Here is a 14,782-nt window from a genome sequence, read left to right as displayed (position 1 = left end):
GGGCCTCATTATTTATACTTCGTGGGTCTTGGGAACAGATTCAAATGACAAGCCCTCTGACCCTTGCCCCTCCCACCAAAAGTTTGGCTTCTTAGAATCTCCTGGGGTTTTGGTGATATCCAGAAAAGGGAAATTTTAACCCGGTCACTGTAGATCTCTCCATGGTCACCTGATATTTGAAGTGCTGGTCTTCTACTATGCATCTGTGATTCATTCTCAGGCTAGTCTCATTTGGCTGGCTTCCCAGGCCAGCTGTGGCCACAGCAAAAGTCCCTTTTTGACATTTGCCTTGGTACCACCTCCAGTGGAGGTCCCATCATCCAAGATTTACAGGATACTGAGAGGAGGTCATTTGCAGTTAGTTGTGTGAAGAGTGAATGGGGGCGCTTGGCTGGCTCAATTGGTAGAGCATGTGACTCTTGACCTCAGGGTTGTGAGTTCAAGCCCTACATTACGCATAGAACCTACTTTAAAAAAAAAACAACACTCTTAGTGCCCTGTCTACAGAAAAAAAAAAAGTGAAGGGATTTTTGAGTTTTTACCAGTTGGTTTTTACCAGCAGTTTATCTTCCACATGTTAACATTTTAACAAGTCAGATCACAGTCCTATTTGAAGATCTCTGAGCAAGCAGGTTCCAGTTTGCCTGCAGCATAAATCACAAACTTGTGAGGCGATTTACAACTGGCCCTCTGTTCTGCCATTCCTTCACCCTGTTTTCCAATTTCAGCCTAGCTATTCTGAGATTTCTATTTGTCTTTATAGGATTCCATTCCCTCCTAGTTCTTGGAGCCGTCTACTGCCCCACACACCCTTCCTATTTTGGGATCAGGTAGTCCTAGATTCAAACCCCATTAAGTAATTTACCTAGTAGCTTAGACAAGAAACCACTTTTTTGCTTTGACTTTTCTTTTTAAGATTATTCATTTGAGAGAGTGAGGAAAAGTGAGAGTGGGGGGGAGGGGCAGGAAGAGAGGGAGAGAGAAACTCCCTCCAGCAGACTCCCTGCTGAGCACAGAGCCCAACGTGTGGCTTGACCTCAAGACTTTGAGACCGTGACCCAAGCTGAAATCAAGAGTTGGATGCCCAAACAACTGAGCCCCTGCCTTTTTTTTTTTTAGGATTTTATTTACACATTTGACAGAACACAAGCAGGCGGAGCAGCAGGCAGAGGGAGAGACAGAAGCAAGCTCCTCACGGAGCAGAGAGCCGGACATGGGGCTTGATCCCAGGAACGTGGGTTCATGACCTGAGCCAAAGGCAGACATTTAATCTGACTGAGCCACCCAGTGCCCCTGACTTTTTAAATTGAGAGCAAATTGTCAGTTTCAAATTGAATTTAGTTATCTCATTTGTGAAATGAGGGTAAAAGTACAGATCTCATAGAGGGGCATTATACATTTGTTTTGAGGATTCTATGAGTTCATAGAAAGGAAGCACATAGCAGCAGTTTGGTAGCCTTAGCACAATTCAGGACACAGATCAAATGGCACTTCTGTGAAATCTTTAGCAACTTTCCAGGCCAACTCTGCATCCCCACAGCATTTCATATCGGCATCCCATATAGCAAACTGTCTGGTATTGTATTCTTAGAGGTCTGTTTTCCCTGTTGGGATCTGAACCTCTTAAGGTCAGAAACACTGGGGCGCCTGGGTGGCTCAGTTGTTAAAGCTTCTGCCTTCAGCTCAGGTCATGGTCCCAGGGTCATGGGATCGAGCCCCACATCGGGCTCCCTGCTTGGCGGGAAGCCTGCTTCTCCCTCTCCCACTCCCCCTGCTTGTGTTCCCTCTCTCGCTGTGTCTCTCTCTCTCTCTCTCTGTCAAATAAATAAATAAAATCTTTAAAAAAAAAGAAAGGTCAGAAACATCTTTGTCCCCGCAGGGTCTGGTACAACATGGGGCACATGGAAGACACTCAGATGTTGAATGAATGAATGAAGTGTATAAAGAGATAGTGGATGGTGCTATTTTTCTATTTATGTACAGGAAGGCTATTGAAGGAAAGTGGGTTTCTTAGCTCCCCACTGTTGCTAATGCCCTCAGTTAAGGTGAACTCCACATTTTTAGTAAACAAAACATTAAGTGTACAGATAATCAGTTAATCAAAATAATTTTCATTAAAAAAGCAAATGGGAGGGGCACCTGGGTGGGTGGCTCAGTCAGTGAAGGATCTGCCTCCGGCTCAGGTCATGATCCCAGGGGTCTGGGATTGAGTCCTGCGTCGAGCTCCTTCCTCAGCGGCGAGCCTGCTTCTCCCTCCCTCTGCTGCTCCCCCTGCTTGTGCTCTCTCTCTCTCTTGCTTGCTATCTCTGTCTCTCTGTCAAATAAATAAATAAGATCTTAAAAAAAAAACAAATAGGAAAAAAGAAACAGGGCACCTGGGTGGCTCAATGTGTTAAAGCATCCAACTCCTGATTTCGGCTCAGGTCATGATCTCATGGTTGCAAGATCCAGCCCCAAGTCAGGCTCCAGGCTGGGCATGGAGCCTGCTTAAGATTCTCTCCCGGCGCTGGGATCGAGGCCCGCATCGGGCTTCCTGCTCAGCGGAGAGCCTGCTTCTCCCTCTCCCGCTCCCCCTGCTTGTGTTCCCTCTCTCACTCTCTCTCTCTCTGTCAAATAAATAAAATCTTTAAAAAAAATAAAAAATCCATCACCTAACAGCCATCTTAAAAAAAACAAAAAACAAAACTCTCTCTCCTCGGGGTAACTGGCTGATGGACATTAAGGAGGGCACGTGATGTAATGAGCACTGGGTGTTACATGCAACTGATGAATCATTGTACCCTACCTCTGAAACTAGTAATATACTCTGTTAATTAACTGAATTTAAATAAAAAACTGATAAAAAAGAATTCTCTCCCTCCATCCCCTCTCTAAAAAATAAATGAAGGGGCGCCTGGGTGGCTCAGTTGGTTAAGCGGCTGCCTTCAGCTCAGGTCATGATCCCAGGGTCCTGGGATCAAGCCCCTCATCGGCTCCCTGCTCAGTGGGAAGCCTGCTTCTCCCTCTGCCACTCCCCCTGCTTGTGTTCCCTCTCTCGCTGTCTCTCTGTCAAATAAATAATAAAAAAATCTTAAAAAATAAAAAATGAAAAAGCAAATGGTCCTTTTGTAATGTAAATTATAAGAGAATTCTATATCCTGGAGATGTACAAACTGAGAGTTTTGCTTTCCTCAAGGTTCATTTAGGTTATCTCTACAGTGAGCGTGGGGCTTGAACTCACAACCCCCCAGATCAAGTCACATGCTCTACCAGCTGAGCCAGGCAGGCGCCCATCAGGGTTCATTTAGGATTTGAGAAGTGGTAGGGGTGTGGTGGGGTGAGAGACTATACCAATAACTAATGTTGATTTAGCCCTCACTCTGCCAGACTCTGTGTTAATTTATTTTTTTCTTACTGAAGTATAGTTGATGAACAATGTTATAGTAGAGGTGTACAACATAGTGAATCGACAATTCTGTATATTACAGTGTTCACCACTGTAAGTGTAGTTACCATCTGTCACCATATGACATTATTATAATGTGTTAATCTCTTTTATATGGATTATTTCACCTATCCTCACAGCAACTTCAAGTGATTGTGAGCATCATTCCCATTTTACAGATGGGGAAACTGATTTGCCCATTCATTTATTCATCAAATATGTATGAAGGGCCTATTGTATACCAGATTAATTTTTCTAGAAGCTGTGAATACAACCATGAACAATACTGACCAAATATGTCCTTGCTTGGAACTTAATGGAGACAGGTAAATACACTTCCAATATTTCAGGTGGAAAGTGCTATGGAGAAAACTTAAGCAGGGCAATGGACTTATGGGGAACGGGGAGAAGGCTCTATGAGTGAGTGTGTGTGACTGAATAAAGAGCTGAGGAAAGCTGGGAAGCAAGCTTCGTGGCAAATTGAAGAAAGGTTCAAGTTAGAGGGAAAAGCAAATGCAAAGGCCCTGAGGTGGAGTATACTTGGGGTGTTCAAAGAAAAGCAAGCTAGGGGAGAATGGTGGGGAATGGTCTTGGTGTGCTGGTGCTTGGAGGCAGGTGTGCACATCACGGAGGACCTTGTAAGCTTTCATAAGGAAATCTGGATTTTGCTGAGGGTGATGCGAGCCCTTGGAGACTGTATGATCTGACTTAGGCTTTAAAAAGGTTATTCTGGCTACCATGTGGGAAAAACGGGTGGTAGAGGGAGGTCAAGGATGAAACAGCAAGGTAAGTAGGCTATTGCAAATATTTCAGATGTTAGGTAACTAGCCTCAGGTCACTCAGCTGCAGAGAGGGCTGAGCCAGAATTTACTCCCAGAGTATCAGACCCTGGATTCAAGCAACAGCTAAAACTCCCTGTTGTTTCCATTGTCAAAATACATTGAGTATTTACTACATGTCAGACATCTGGCAAGCCCTTTGCCCCATTATCTCATCTGATCCTCACAATCATTTTCTTTTAAGTAGGCTCCGGGCCCAGCGAGGAGCCCAAGGCAGGCCTTGAACTCACCACCCTGAGATCATGACCTGAGCTGAGATCAAAAGTCCCCCCTCAACCAACTGAGCCACCTAGATGCCCCCCAATAACTTTTAAGAGGGAAGTAGTATTATCAACCCCCAGAGAAAGTAAGAGACCTAACAAAGTTAGTTCTTAATCAACCCTGAGTTATTTATTTATTTATTTATTTATTTATTTATTTATTTATTTATTTATTTAAGATTTTATTTATTTGACAGAGAGAGACACAGGGAGAGAGGGAACACAAGCAGAGGGAGTGGGAGAGGGAGAAGCGGACTTCGCGCCCAGCAGGGAGCCTGACGTGGGGCCTGGTCCCAAGACCCTGGGATCATGACCCCAGTCGAAGGCAGACGCTTAACGACTGAGCCAGCCAGGTGCCCCTGAGTGTTTATTTTGAAACGTTTGCGGCTTCTTCCAAACTGTATCCCAGAAGGAGAAAGAATCATTTTGGAGCCCCCGTAAACAAGTTATAAGAGTTAGGGTGAGTCTGGGCACCTGGGTGTCTCAGTCGGTTGGGCGTCTGCCTTCCACTCAGGTCATGATCCTAGAGTCCTGGGATCGAGGCCCCTGATCCGGCTCCTTGGTCGGTGGGGAACCTGCTTCTCCCTCTGCCCCTTACCCCCGCTCCTGTGCACGCTCTCTCTCTCTCAAATAAATAGATAAATAATCTTAAAAAAAAAAAGTTAGGGAGAGTCATAAAGGTAGCGCCGACTTAAAAAATATTTTTGACTTCTTTGAAAAAATAATCTATACGTAGATTTGAAAAAACAAAGTTGTGTAAGGAGAAAAGCAAGTCTTTCCAGTTCCTAAGGCCCCCTTCAGGGGCAGTTATCGATTTGTTCGGGTCCTTTGAGACCCGCAATTATAAATACCCAAATATAAAAATTTATTCTAAATGGTGAACTCTTATTACAACAGAAATTAGCAAATATCTAGGCCCTTTTCAGTTTTTCATTTTTACAGATTAAATGCCAGAAGGAAGTTACCTCTATCTTTTCCCTTGGTCTCCCCTGGAGCGGTCGATTCTATCGACTCTCTACGTCTCACCCCTTAAGAGGCTCCGCCCCTTCGTCCGCCTTCCACCAGGCGCTGTATTTTTTTGGCTCGCCTTTGAAAGTCTCGCGATAGGCCACCCGCTTCCCATAACTCCGTGCGCTCACCGCTCCCGTCCTTTTTCCGCCATCTTTCCGTGCGGGTGAGTATCTCTGTCTGAGCCGCTCAACATCATCCGTTGGCTATCCGGGCCATCCTGCAGTCTGAGCCTCGACTTCGGTGCTGTGTGATGATGCCACGGCCCTCCTGGGCCGAGGATGCTGCCCTTGCGGGGGCTTGGGCAGGCGTAGGGGAGAGTCATGCTGTTCGCCTCACGCTCTGTATTTTGGGGAGGCCGGCCTATGAAGCTCAGGCCGCAGCACTGGCGGGAACCGGAGCTGTCGACCGTTCGGAGAGGCGGTAGCCCCAGCTTGGTCGGCGGCTCCAGGACCTCCCTTCAGTAGTTGGGGCAGCGCCTTGGCTCCGGGCGGCGGGAAGCATCGGGGACGGTGGCCGACGTGGGCTGTGCAGCTTCCCATTACTGCCGCCGCGCTGTGAGCTTAGGAGGCTGAGGCCACTGAGCAGGGAAGACTGCATTCTGCCTGGGATGGCAGTTTGCAGGGCACTAACCTGGATCTTCTGGGCTCCAGGATTTCCCTTGAGACTTGATCGGGCTTGAGGAGGCAGGTTGGATCCTTAGAGTCGGGGCTTGAAGCATGCTTTGGCCTCCATCCTTAGCTTTCCCAGCGTTACTAGAATGTCTTGCAGTTCGTGCCCATTAGGATGGAGTCGAGTCTGGTGCACGTAAAAAGTTCTGCTTGCCACTGTGGTACGGTTGTTGTCAGGACACGGTGGCTGGCGCAAGAACGGACGTTCTGTTAGTTATGAGTGTTAGTGAAAGTGGTATCTTTTGGATGTTAGGACAAGACTGACGTTGAGTGGGTTGATTTAAAGGACAGTGTTAATAGTACAGGTGCTGCCGGATTTGAAAAGTTTGGAAGACATACCCGGTGATGCTCAGGGCCCCGTTCTGAATAACGGACCGACTGTAGTTGATATTGTTTTGGTAGCTGACATTGCGCTGGGGAACCTGTCTGCTTAGAGATAGGACAACTTAATGGTAGAGGCAGAAAGAAAAGGAGGTGTTCCTACTGGAATGATAGGGTGCCTTTTGAATTTGAGAATGCTGGTAAAACCTCTGTTTTTCCTCCTCTGAACAGCCATAATGGTGCGCATGAATGTCCTGGCAGATGCTCTCAAGAGCATTAACAATGCTGAGAAGAGAGGCAAACGCCAGGTTCTTATTAGGCCGTGCTCCAAAGTCATCGTCCGGTTTCTCACTGTGATGATGAAGCATGGTAAGTGTGTTGTTGTGTCTTAAGTTTTCATGTGAGAATATTAAAGGAATCAGTTGTGTAGAAATGAAGGGTGCAGGAGAGGACTGCGAAGATGGGGGAGCAAGGTGGCAGTCATACTGGGGAGCTAAGATAGTTGAGTAGGGCTGTGGACAGGATAGCTTGGACAGACGCTATTTTGAGAAAGTTAGGACTGTTGAAAGGAGGAAGTTTGTGACTCTTGCTCTGCTAGTAGTTCGGGAGCTAACCTGGCCTTTGTGTAGTACCGCAGCTGCAACATGCCATCCAGCATGCCACTGAACAGGTCCCGAGCTCTTCTAAGGGCTTTGGGATGGAAAGGGGAATTGTTACATGTCTTGGGGCACAAATTAGCCTTTGGGATGGGCAAGGGGAAAATAATCCCCCTGTTAGAATTGTAGAGTGGGTGGTTTTTGGGTGTTGGCCCCTAAGTTTAAAATATTAGGCTCTAAAAGTTTTGATTCAGAGCAACTGTCTTTGCCAAAGCTGATTAGAGAAACAGTCACTGAGATGATGTGAAAGAACCCAGTAGGCCAACAGTGGGAGTACTAGAGCATAAATATTTAGGTCTCTCAAACTCATATCTGCCCTTTTAATACAGCCAGTTATTTTCTGTAGGTTACATTGGCGAATTTGAAATCATTGATGATCACAGAGCGGGGAAGATTGTTGTGAACCTCACGGGCAGGTTAAACAAGGTAAGAATTGACTATTTTCCACAACGAAGATTCTTAAGAATTATCAAACATGGTGTTAAACATGTTGTAATTTCCCTTGTAAGACCAAATTTGTGTTGTGCTTGCTCTATCTAGGTGAAAAAGGGGAGTTGATTAAAATCATTAATTTTTATATCACATTTTGATTGATTTTTTTCTCCAGGATTGTATTTGATCTAGAATTGTTAGTTGACCTAATGTTTGTGGGGTATGGGCCATCTGAAGGGAGATGCTGGAGGGTGGGGGTGAAAGGAGCACCTGATGGTACTGGTGTTTGAATATTGGATGGTCTGCTGCCTGCCCACTGGCTTGAACTTAACGCCGTCCAAGGGGGGGGCTTTAATCCTAGATGTAAATAACTTTGTTCCTTCTCTCTTTTGCTGATTTATGTTGTGTTTTTTGAACTGAATGTGGTTCTCTAACAATATTAATATTTATATTTTTGCTGGTATGGGCTGTATGGGTGTCTGAATTTTGTACTCCCTTTCAGTTTGACTTGTCAGCATAACCTAGGGGATCTATTTGATCTTTTGACTTTGTGGCTTAATTTACTGCATGTATTTTGGGGATAGGTGTCTGTAACAAGTTAGGGTCCCTGAATTGCTACCCTGCTTTTTGTGTTCAGGTTTCTAGCTTTCAGATTTACAAGGAGCCTGACATCCTGTGGTCCAACACAGATGAGGGGAAAACAGGCCCAGAAATGAGTCGTGGTTAGTGGCAGGGGCCAGATTGATTGGTAAGGTTATTCCCTGGTCCAACAATTTGTTGTACAAAGTTGCTTCCCTATATAGTGAACTTGCTTCATGTGTGGGTGGATACCTAATGTTAGATCAAAACTACTGGGTGTGAAGTTTTTACGAGGGGTTAGAAGAGTTTTCAAGTTAATTTTGAGACTGTATTTTGTTATTGTTAGCCCTTAGACTCCCAACGCCAAAGTAGAATTTGGATTCACTATTGTTTCTCACTTTGACCCTTACAGTGTGTTCTTGAAGTAGAAAAGGGTGTGTTTTTTTTTTTCCCTAATTTTAGGAGTTGGGATCCTGAGATAGGAGTTACGCTCAAAGTCTCCCAACAAGTTGGTAGCCATTGGAGGAGCTGGTTCCAGTACGTAGTTTATAGCACATCTTTAAACTGTCCTCCATGAGATTGACTTGATGTTAAAAAACAACAAAAACCCCAAAAAATCTTAGTTGGTTAAGGACTGTGCACCGAATTCCTCTTGAATATTCACTATATATAAAACTTGAGAAATAAACATGAGAAATAAGTTTGAGCCGAGAATTTCCCAAGTGGAACTCATTTATGGCATCCTTGTTCTGTGGTAACATAATTTGAAACATTCTGGCTAAGAGGTAGTTGAAATCCAGACCCTGCTCCTTAGCTGTCTGACCTTTTTTTTTTTTCCAGATCTTATTTATTTGAGAGAAGAGAGAGAACGAGGGCGGGTAGAGGCAGAGGCAGAGGGAGAAGCAGGCTCTCCGCTGAGCAGGGCCCTGAGATAGTGACCTGAGTCAAAGGCAGACGCTTAACCGACTGAGCCACCTAGGCACCCCTAGCTATTTGACTTTGGTTGGGTAAAACAAATTCCAGTTTTCAGTTTCTCTGAAGTTGAGTTTTCCTCCTTTGTAGGACAGTGTTTCCGTAGTTACCTTCATGCAAGAGATGGGTATACCCCATACTGTGGAAGTTTAATGGGGCTGAAAAGTAAGGTAGTGTTAGAAATTATATGAGAATTCTGGTTTGGTCACATCCTAAGATCTGTCTGGTTTGGGAGAGGTTCAGTTCTATTAGCTGAGTGAGGGATTTTGCTGCTGGAATAAATAAAATCCCTGGTGTGGAGTGGAGGCCTCAGAAGAGTCTATTTGGAGAAAGGACTGTATTTCCCTATTCCTATGTCCATATTGTGGGATTGCCCTTGACAGTTGACACTGTAGCTGTTAAGATCATGTCATGAAAAGGAGAACCTGAGTGAACCTCTGACTTAGAGGATTTGGGCCATTTTCAGTTGTTTGGGTTCAGATCCGCTTGTGGAAGTGTAACTGTGTTAAAAGATTGAGTAAGTTCTAACCTCATAGTCTCCTTTAGTTTTCTCTTAGGTATTTTGGAACTTGTGTAGATGTGGGCACACAAGTGTCTAACTGCTGTCTTAGTTCTCTGGAGTTTACACTTTAATGGTACTAATCCTAAGTGTTCTCACATGATCCATTTCTGGTGTATAAATAGGAACCTTTCTGCGTTGATACTTTCAAGTGTATGAGTGATTTGTAGAGTAGGGATGTGAGCAGGGTTGGGGTCATGTTTAGCTCTAATGAAGGAGTCTTTTGATTCCCTCAGCTTTTACTTTGTAAACCCAGTTGATCTAGCAAATAGCCTGCTAGTAGATGTTTGAACGTTTATTGTGTTTTAAGATTTTTATATAACTGAATTAGAGTTGAGTAGAGTAGGCTTGGGTAGAGTTCTCACATTGGAAGATAATTGTTGCTTTGTCACAGTAGCAAACAGGTGGGATAACTAAGAACTCTGCTCTTCCTGCCTTCCACCCATTCTGCCAGATTAGTTTGGAAAATCTTGGCTGGGGTTGTAAATGTATCCTGGTAGTTTGCTGATGTGGAATACCAGTTCTTAGATTTTAGTTTAGTGTCTGGAATTTGTTTTTTAAAAATTCTAATATTTTGCACTTTTAGTTTATAGGTGAAGGACTTGAGACCCTCATTCATTTCAGCCTCACTATGTAAAAAAATTTTGACTATAATTTTGTCTTAAGGCTTGGTCTCTTAACCTCTTTAAAATCTGGCCATTTGTTCTGGGACAGCTCCCTAGCCCGTAGAGATGTACGCTTTGAACCTGACCTTCCCCTGTATTGCCTTGGGTTCTCCCTCTTCTGTTGACTTTATTTATATTTTTAAATTTAAAGATTTTATTTGACAGAGAAAGAGCATAAGCAGGGGTTTCAGCAGGCAGAGGGAAAAGCGGACTCCTACTGACATGGGGTTTGATCCCAGCACCCTGGATCAGGACCTGAGGTGAAGGCAGATGCTTAGCCCGCTGACTGAGCCACCCAGGCACCCCTTCTGTTGACTTTTTTTCTTCTTGCATATTTTTCAAAAAAATTTATTCAAATTCAATTAGCCAAGTAAAGTGCATCATTGGTTTTTGATACAGTGTTCAGTGATTCATCAGTTCTGTATAACATGCAGTGCTCACCACATCATGTGTTGACTTTTTAAATAGTTTTTCTCTCCCTAGGTAGGCAATAGTCCTAACTCCAAATGACTTTTTTTTTTAAGGATTTTATTTATTTATTTGACAGACACAGCGAGAGCAGGAACACAAGCAGGAGGAGTGGGAGAGGGAGAAGCAGGCTTCCGCCGAGCAGGGAGCCCGATGCGGGGCTCCATCCCAGGACCCTGGGATCATGACCTGAGCTGAAGGCAGACGCTTAACGGCTGAGCCACCCAGGCGCCCCTCAAGTGACATTTATATCAAGATGGCACAGAATAGTTACCCATGAAATGTTGATTTGGCTGGTTTCTGAATGCTGTTTGTGTACTAAGTTTCTCTGTTATTGGTAAGATGTGAACAATGTTTTCTTTTATGCTTTTACAGTGTGGAGTGATCAGCCCCAGATTCGATGTGCAACTGAAAGATCTAGAAAAATGGCAGAATAACCTGCTCCCTTCCCGCCAGTTTGGGTGAGTCAATTTTCCTCATTTAAAAGAAAATAGCAATGCTAAAGATTGCTGTGGTGCAGTTTGACTTGAGCTGAGTTTTTTGTTTGTTTGGCTCTTGTTGTTATTATAGTAGTATTTGTCTCCATCCCCAACCGTCTTGACTCAAGGATTAATTGTTAGGTGTTGCCACATTTCATGTGCTAGGCTTCAGGTTCTGAGAGACCTGTGAGAGTCCAGGCTAACTGAGAGACAGCAGATTTGTGTCCCCTTAAATGTCTGCTCTTTTGGCTCAGTGCATATAGTTGATACTGTGTTCATTGGGATCCCGTTCTATGGCTGGAATCACTTCTGAACCCTAGGCTTCTGGAGAAACTCAGTTTCTTCATTCTTGGTAAGAGATGGAGTTCAAATCCTTGCTTTCCTAGTTTAAAGCTGTGAGGCCTTGGGTAGCTCATGGCCTTGGTTTCTTCATCTGTAAAAATGGTAATTATTCTCTTAAATTATTTTATCATCTGATTTAATTCTGGTAAAGAACTTCAGTATCTGACACAACACAGTAAGTGCTTATCTGTTTGTGGTTAAGAACTTAAGCCCCCACCCTCTCCCCAATCATATATTTGGTGATGTGGCTGAATTTACTCCCAGTTCATGGTTACTGTGTTACAGGTACAGTGCTATGAGTGAGTCATTTCTGATTGTAATTATGATACTGATGTTAATGCCTCAGAGTTGGCATACCACTTTATGTGTCTTACCTCCATCCCCATAGTAACCCATGAGGTAGCCAGGCCAAGTGGGATTTCCACTGTCCACCTGACTGTCTCTTTACAGTAGCTTGTCTGTGATCATGTAAGTGGCAGAAACAATTCAGTCAAGTTTATAGCAGCACTTTATTGCTTTAAACTCTGTCTCCTTACCTGAGAACAGAAAGTGGCATTTTGAAATTAAAGGAGTTCAGTCTTCATTTTCAATTAAGCTTAACAGCATTGTTTCTCGGTGTTAGCTGAGGGCAAGGCTGTGTGAGTGTGTTGTGTAGCTGAGGTCTTTGGATTTGGGTGTTTGGGTCCCAGGAGCTATGTCTGCACTGCTGGCCAAGTAGGCAGTATTAGTTTCTGCGTCTTGTTATGGGAAAGCGTCTTAAGCACTTATGAATGTTGGTCTTTTTCTGTACCAGAAAGCCGCTCTGTGTTGAACTATTTTTAGGAAAAAACTCACCAGCATTTTCTTTTTTAACTCTCCATAGTTTCATTGTACTGACAACCTCAGCTGGCATCATGGACCATGAAGAAGCAAGACGAAAACACACAGGAGGGAAAATCCTGGGATTCTTTTTCTAGGGATGTAATACATACTTGCAAATAAAATGCCTCAATGGACTCTGGTGCTTCACTCGGTCGTTTTGAACTTTACAGCAGAGTTAGCAGGAGCATCTGCAGCAGTGTACAGCCTTTGTGTTAACTGGGGAGTGCTGTTTCCCTGAAGTGAACAAGGAAGTCTTGACTTGTGCTAACCCCACCATCCATGTCATGGCTCCCCAGAGGAGGTTGTATCTAGCCCTGGATGGCTGAATCTGGGTTGGGGTCCAGGTAGTGATGCTTTCTCTTCTGGAGTCTTATATTAACCCTGGAAGGAGTGGTGCCTTTCCTGTTTTTAGCTTGACAATACACATTTCATGCACAGTTGTTTACTGTGCTAACGATACGACCTGGCTACAGTTAACTGTGTAAGTGCTCATAAGGAAGCAGGCAGGAAGCAGACAGAGCCCACAATCACTAAGATGCATCTCAAAGTAAATTTGGATGGCATGTTAATAACATTTTAGCAGTATGTGTTGGTAAGACGTCATTTAGGAAAATGAAACCTCGTTTTAAAAACTAGTTTTTCTGTAAACCTGTCACAAATGTATTCCTGGACTAGAGAAGAATTAGTTTGCTGGGCCACTTCACCTGGGGGAATGCTTGTAAAGACCTCCACCACCAGCAGGTAGGGCGGCTTCTGTGAAGTACAGCAGGGCTCCACTGCCCCTTTGTAAGCAGTGCTGTCCAGTAATGGAACAAGAACCACTTTTAGTGGCGATGTAAAACTATTAAACAGTTTGGATTGGTTTTTTAATAACATTTGTGTTCAAAATGATACATTTCCAACATGTTGATAATGGAATTTTACTCCTTGTAATAAGTCTCTGAAATTATGTATGCTGTACATTTATTTACACTTAAGGCACGTTTTAATTGTGGCTAGCCACTTTACGTAGCCACATGTGGCTGGTGTTCATGTTGGACAGCACAGGCTAGACTTGATTCTTGGAAGGGCTAGGTCTGGCCAAAGAGAAAGCTTGGAGGAGAGCCCAGATAGGTCATTGTGCACCTGGCCAAGCTATATTTGTCAGGCAGGGGAGTGGGATGAATGGGGGCAGCTCACAGCATTTAGTCATGTAAAGCAAAGTAAAAAAAAAAAAAAAAAAAAAAACGGCCACATTGCAGCCCTGATTCCAAGAAGTCTAACCTCAAATAGGATGTGAAGTGTTAAGAGCTGTTGGATGTATAGGTTTGATTTTTTTTTTTTCCCTTTTCAGAAGAGGATACTTTAGGGCGCCTGGGTGGCTCAGTTGGTTAAGCGACTGCCTTCGGCTCAGGTCATGATCCTGGACTCCTGGGATCGAGTCCCGCATCGGGCTCCCTGCTCAGCAGGGAGTCTGCTTCTCCCTCTGACCCTCTTCCCTCTCGTGCTCTCTCTCATTCTCTCTCTCTCTCAAATAAAATCTTAAAAAAAAAAAAAGGATACTTTAAACTGTTTAGATTGTTTTGGTAACTCATCTAGAACACGACTTTCTGGTAGGTCAGGCAGTTTTCAACACTCTGGTATCTCAGTCTGGGTAGGGATGTTGAATTTATCACTGCCCTGGTTGTAAAGTGATCTCTGGCAAGTGACAACTTCTGTGGGTCTCCCTGTGTTAGGTAAAAAGAGAAAAATGACTCCGTGGGGATGCTAAGTGAGAGCACACTTGAAACAGCCCAGGACTGGGTCATGGCAAGCATTCAGTAATAGTAACTGAAAGGGATTACTGTAAGATGTGGGAACTAGCAAGGAATGCCAAGACTGGCCCTAGAGATGTGTTAAGCAATGGCCCCGGTTAGTAGGCCTCACTTGGTAAAATGTTAGAAGAAAGCCAGTTGGCATGTGTATCTGGGTTTAGGGCCTCTCATGTTTGGAAGACCATGCATAATAAACATGGGCTTTAGGGGTTTAACAGACCAGAAATAAAGTTTCTGCTAAGTAGCTTTGATTTCCTCATCTGCATAATGGGAATAAGGGAAAACCTTCAAAGTTGTTAGGGGAAAGATGAGATTATGTAAAGTACAGTTAATTAGTACTTGATAGTCATATATACGGTTGAGTTTGTCAGACATAGGTGGAGTGAGTCCAGAAGAATCTTCAAAGAGCCGATTGTTGATCGTTTCTGTTAATGTCAAGATTGTAAGCTCTTG

At 44.0% G+C, this 14,782-nt stretch overlaps 1 protein-coding gene across 1 annotated transcript; it reads left to right on the top strand.

Annotated features, from left to right (window-relative positions):
• The first annotated feature begins 5,603 nt into the window (after positions 1-5,603).
• On the top strand, positions 5,604-12,671 carry RPS15A (ribosomal protein S15a). The gene is made up of 5 exons (XM_028091678.2): positions 5,604-5,697; positions 6,755-6,892; positions 7,526-7,605; positions 11,230-11,315; positions 12,538-12,671. The coding sequence occupies exons 2-5, from the start codon at positions 6,760-6,762 to the stop codon at positions 12,629-12,631; spliced, it is 393 nt and encodes a 130-aa protein (XP_027947479.1). The 5' UTR covers positions 5,604-5,697; positions 6,755-6,759; the 3' UTR covers positions 12,632-12,671.
• Positions 12,672-14,782: the final 2,111 nt, after the last annotated feature.

The sequence above is a fragment of the Eumetopias jubatus genome, unplaced genomic scaffold (assembly GCF_037043125.1).
Source record: "Eumetopias jubatus isolate StellerSeaLion01/CBP00866 unplaced genomic scaffold, mEumJub1_p1.0 scaffold_12, whole genome shotgun sequence".
NCBI lineage: Eukaryota > Metazoa > Chordata > Mammalia > Carnivora > Otariidae > Eumetopias > Eumetopias jubatus.
The sequence above is the reverse complement of the archived record's forward strand: the minus strand, read 5'-3'. Positions and strand labels throughout refer to the sequence as shown.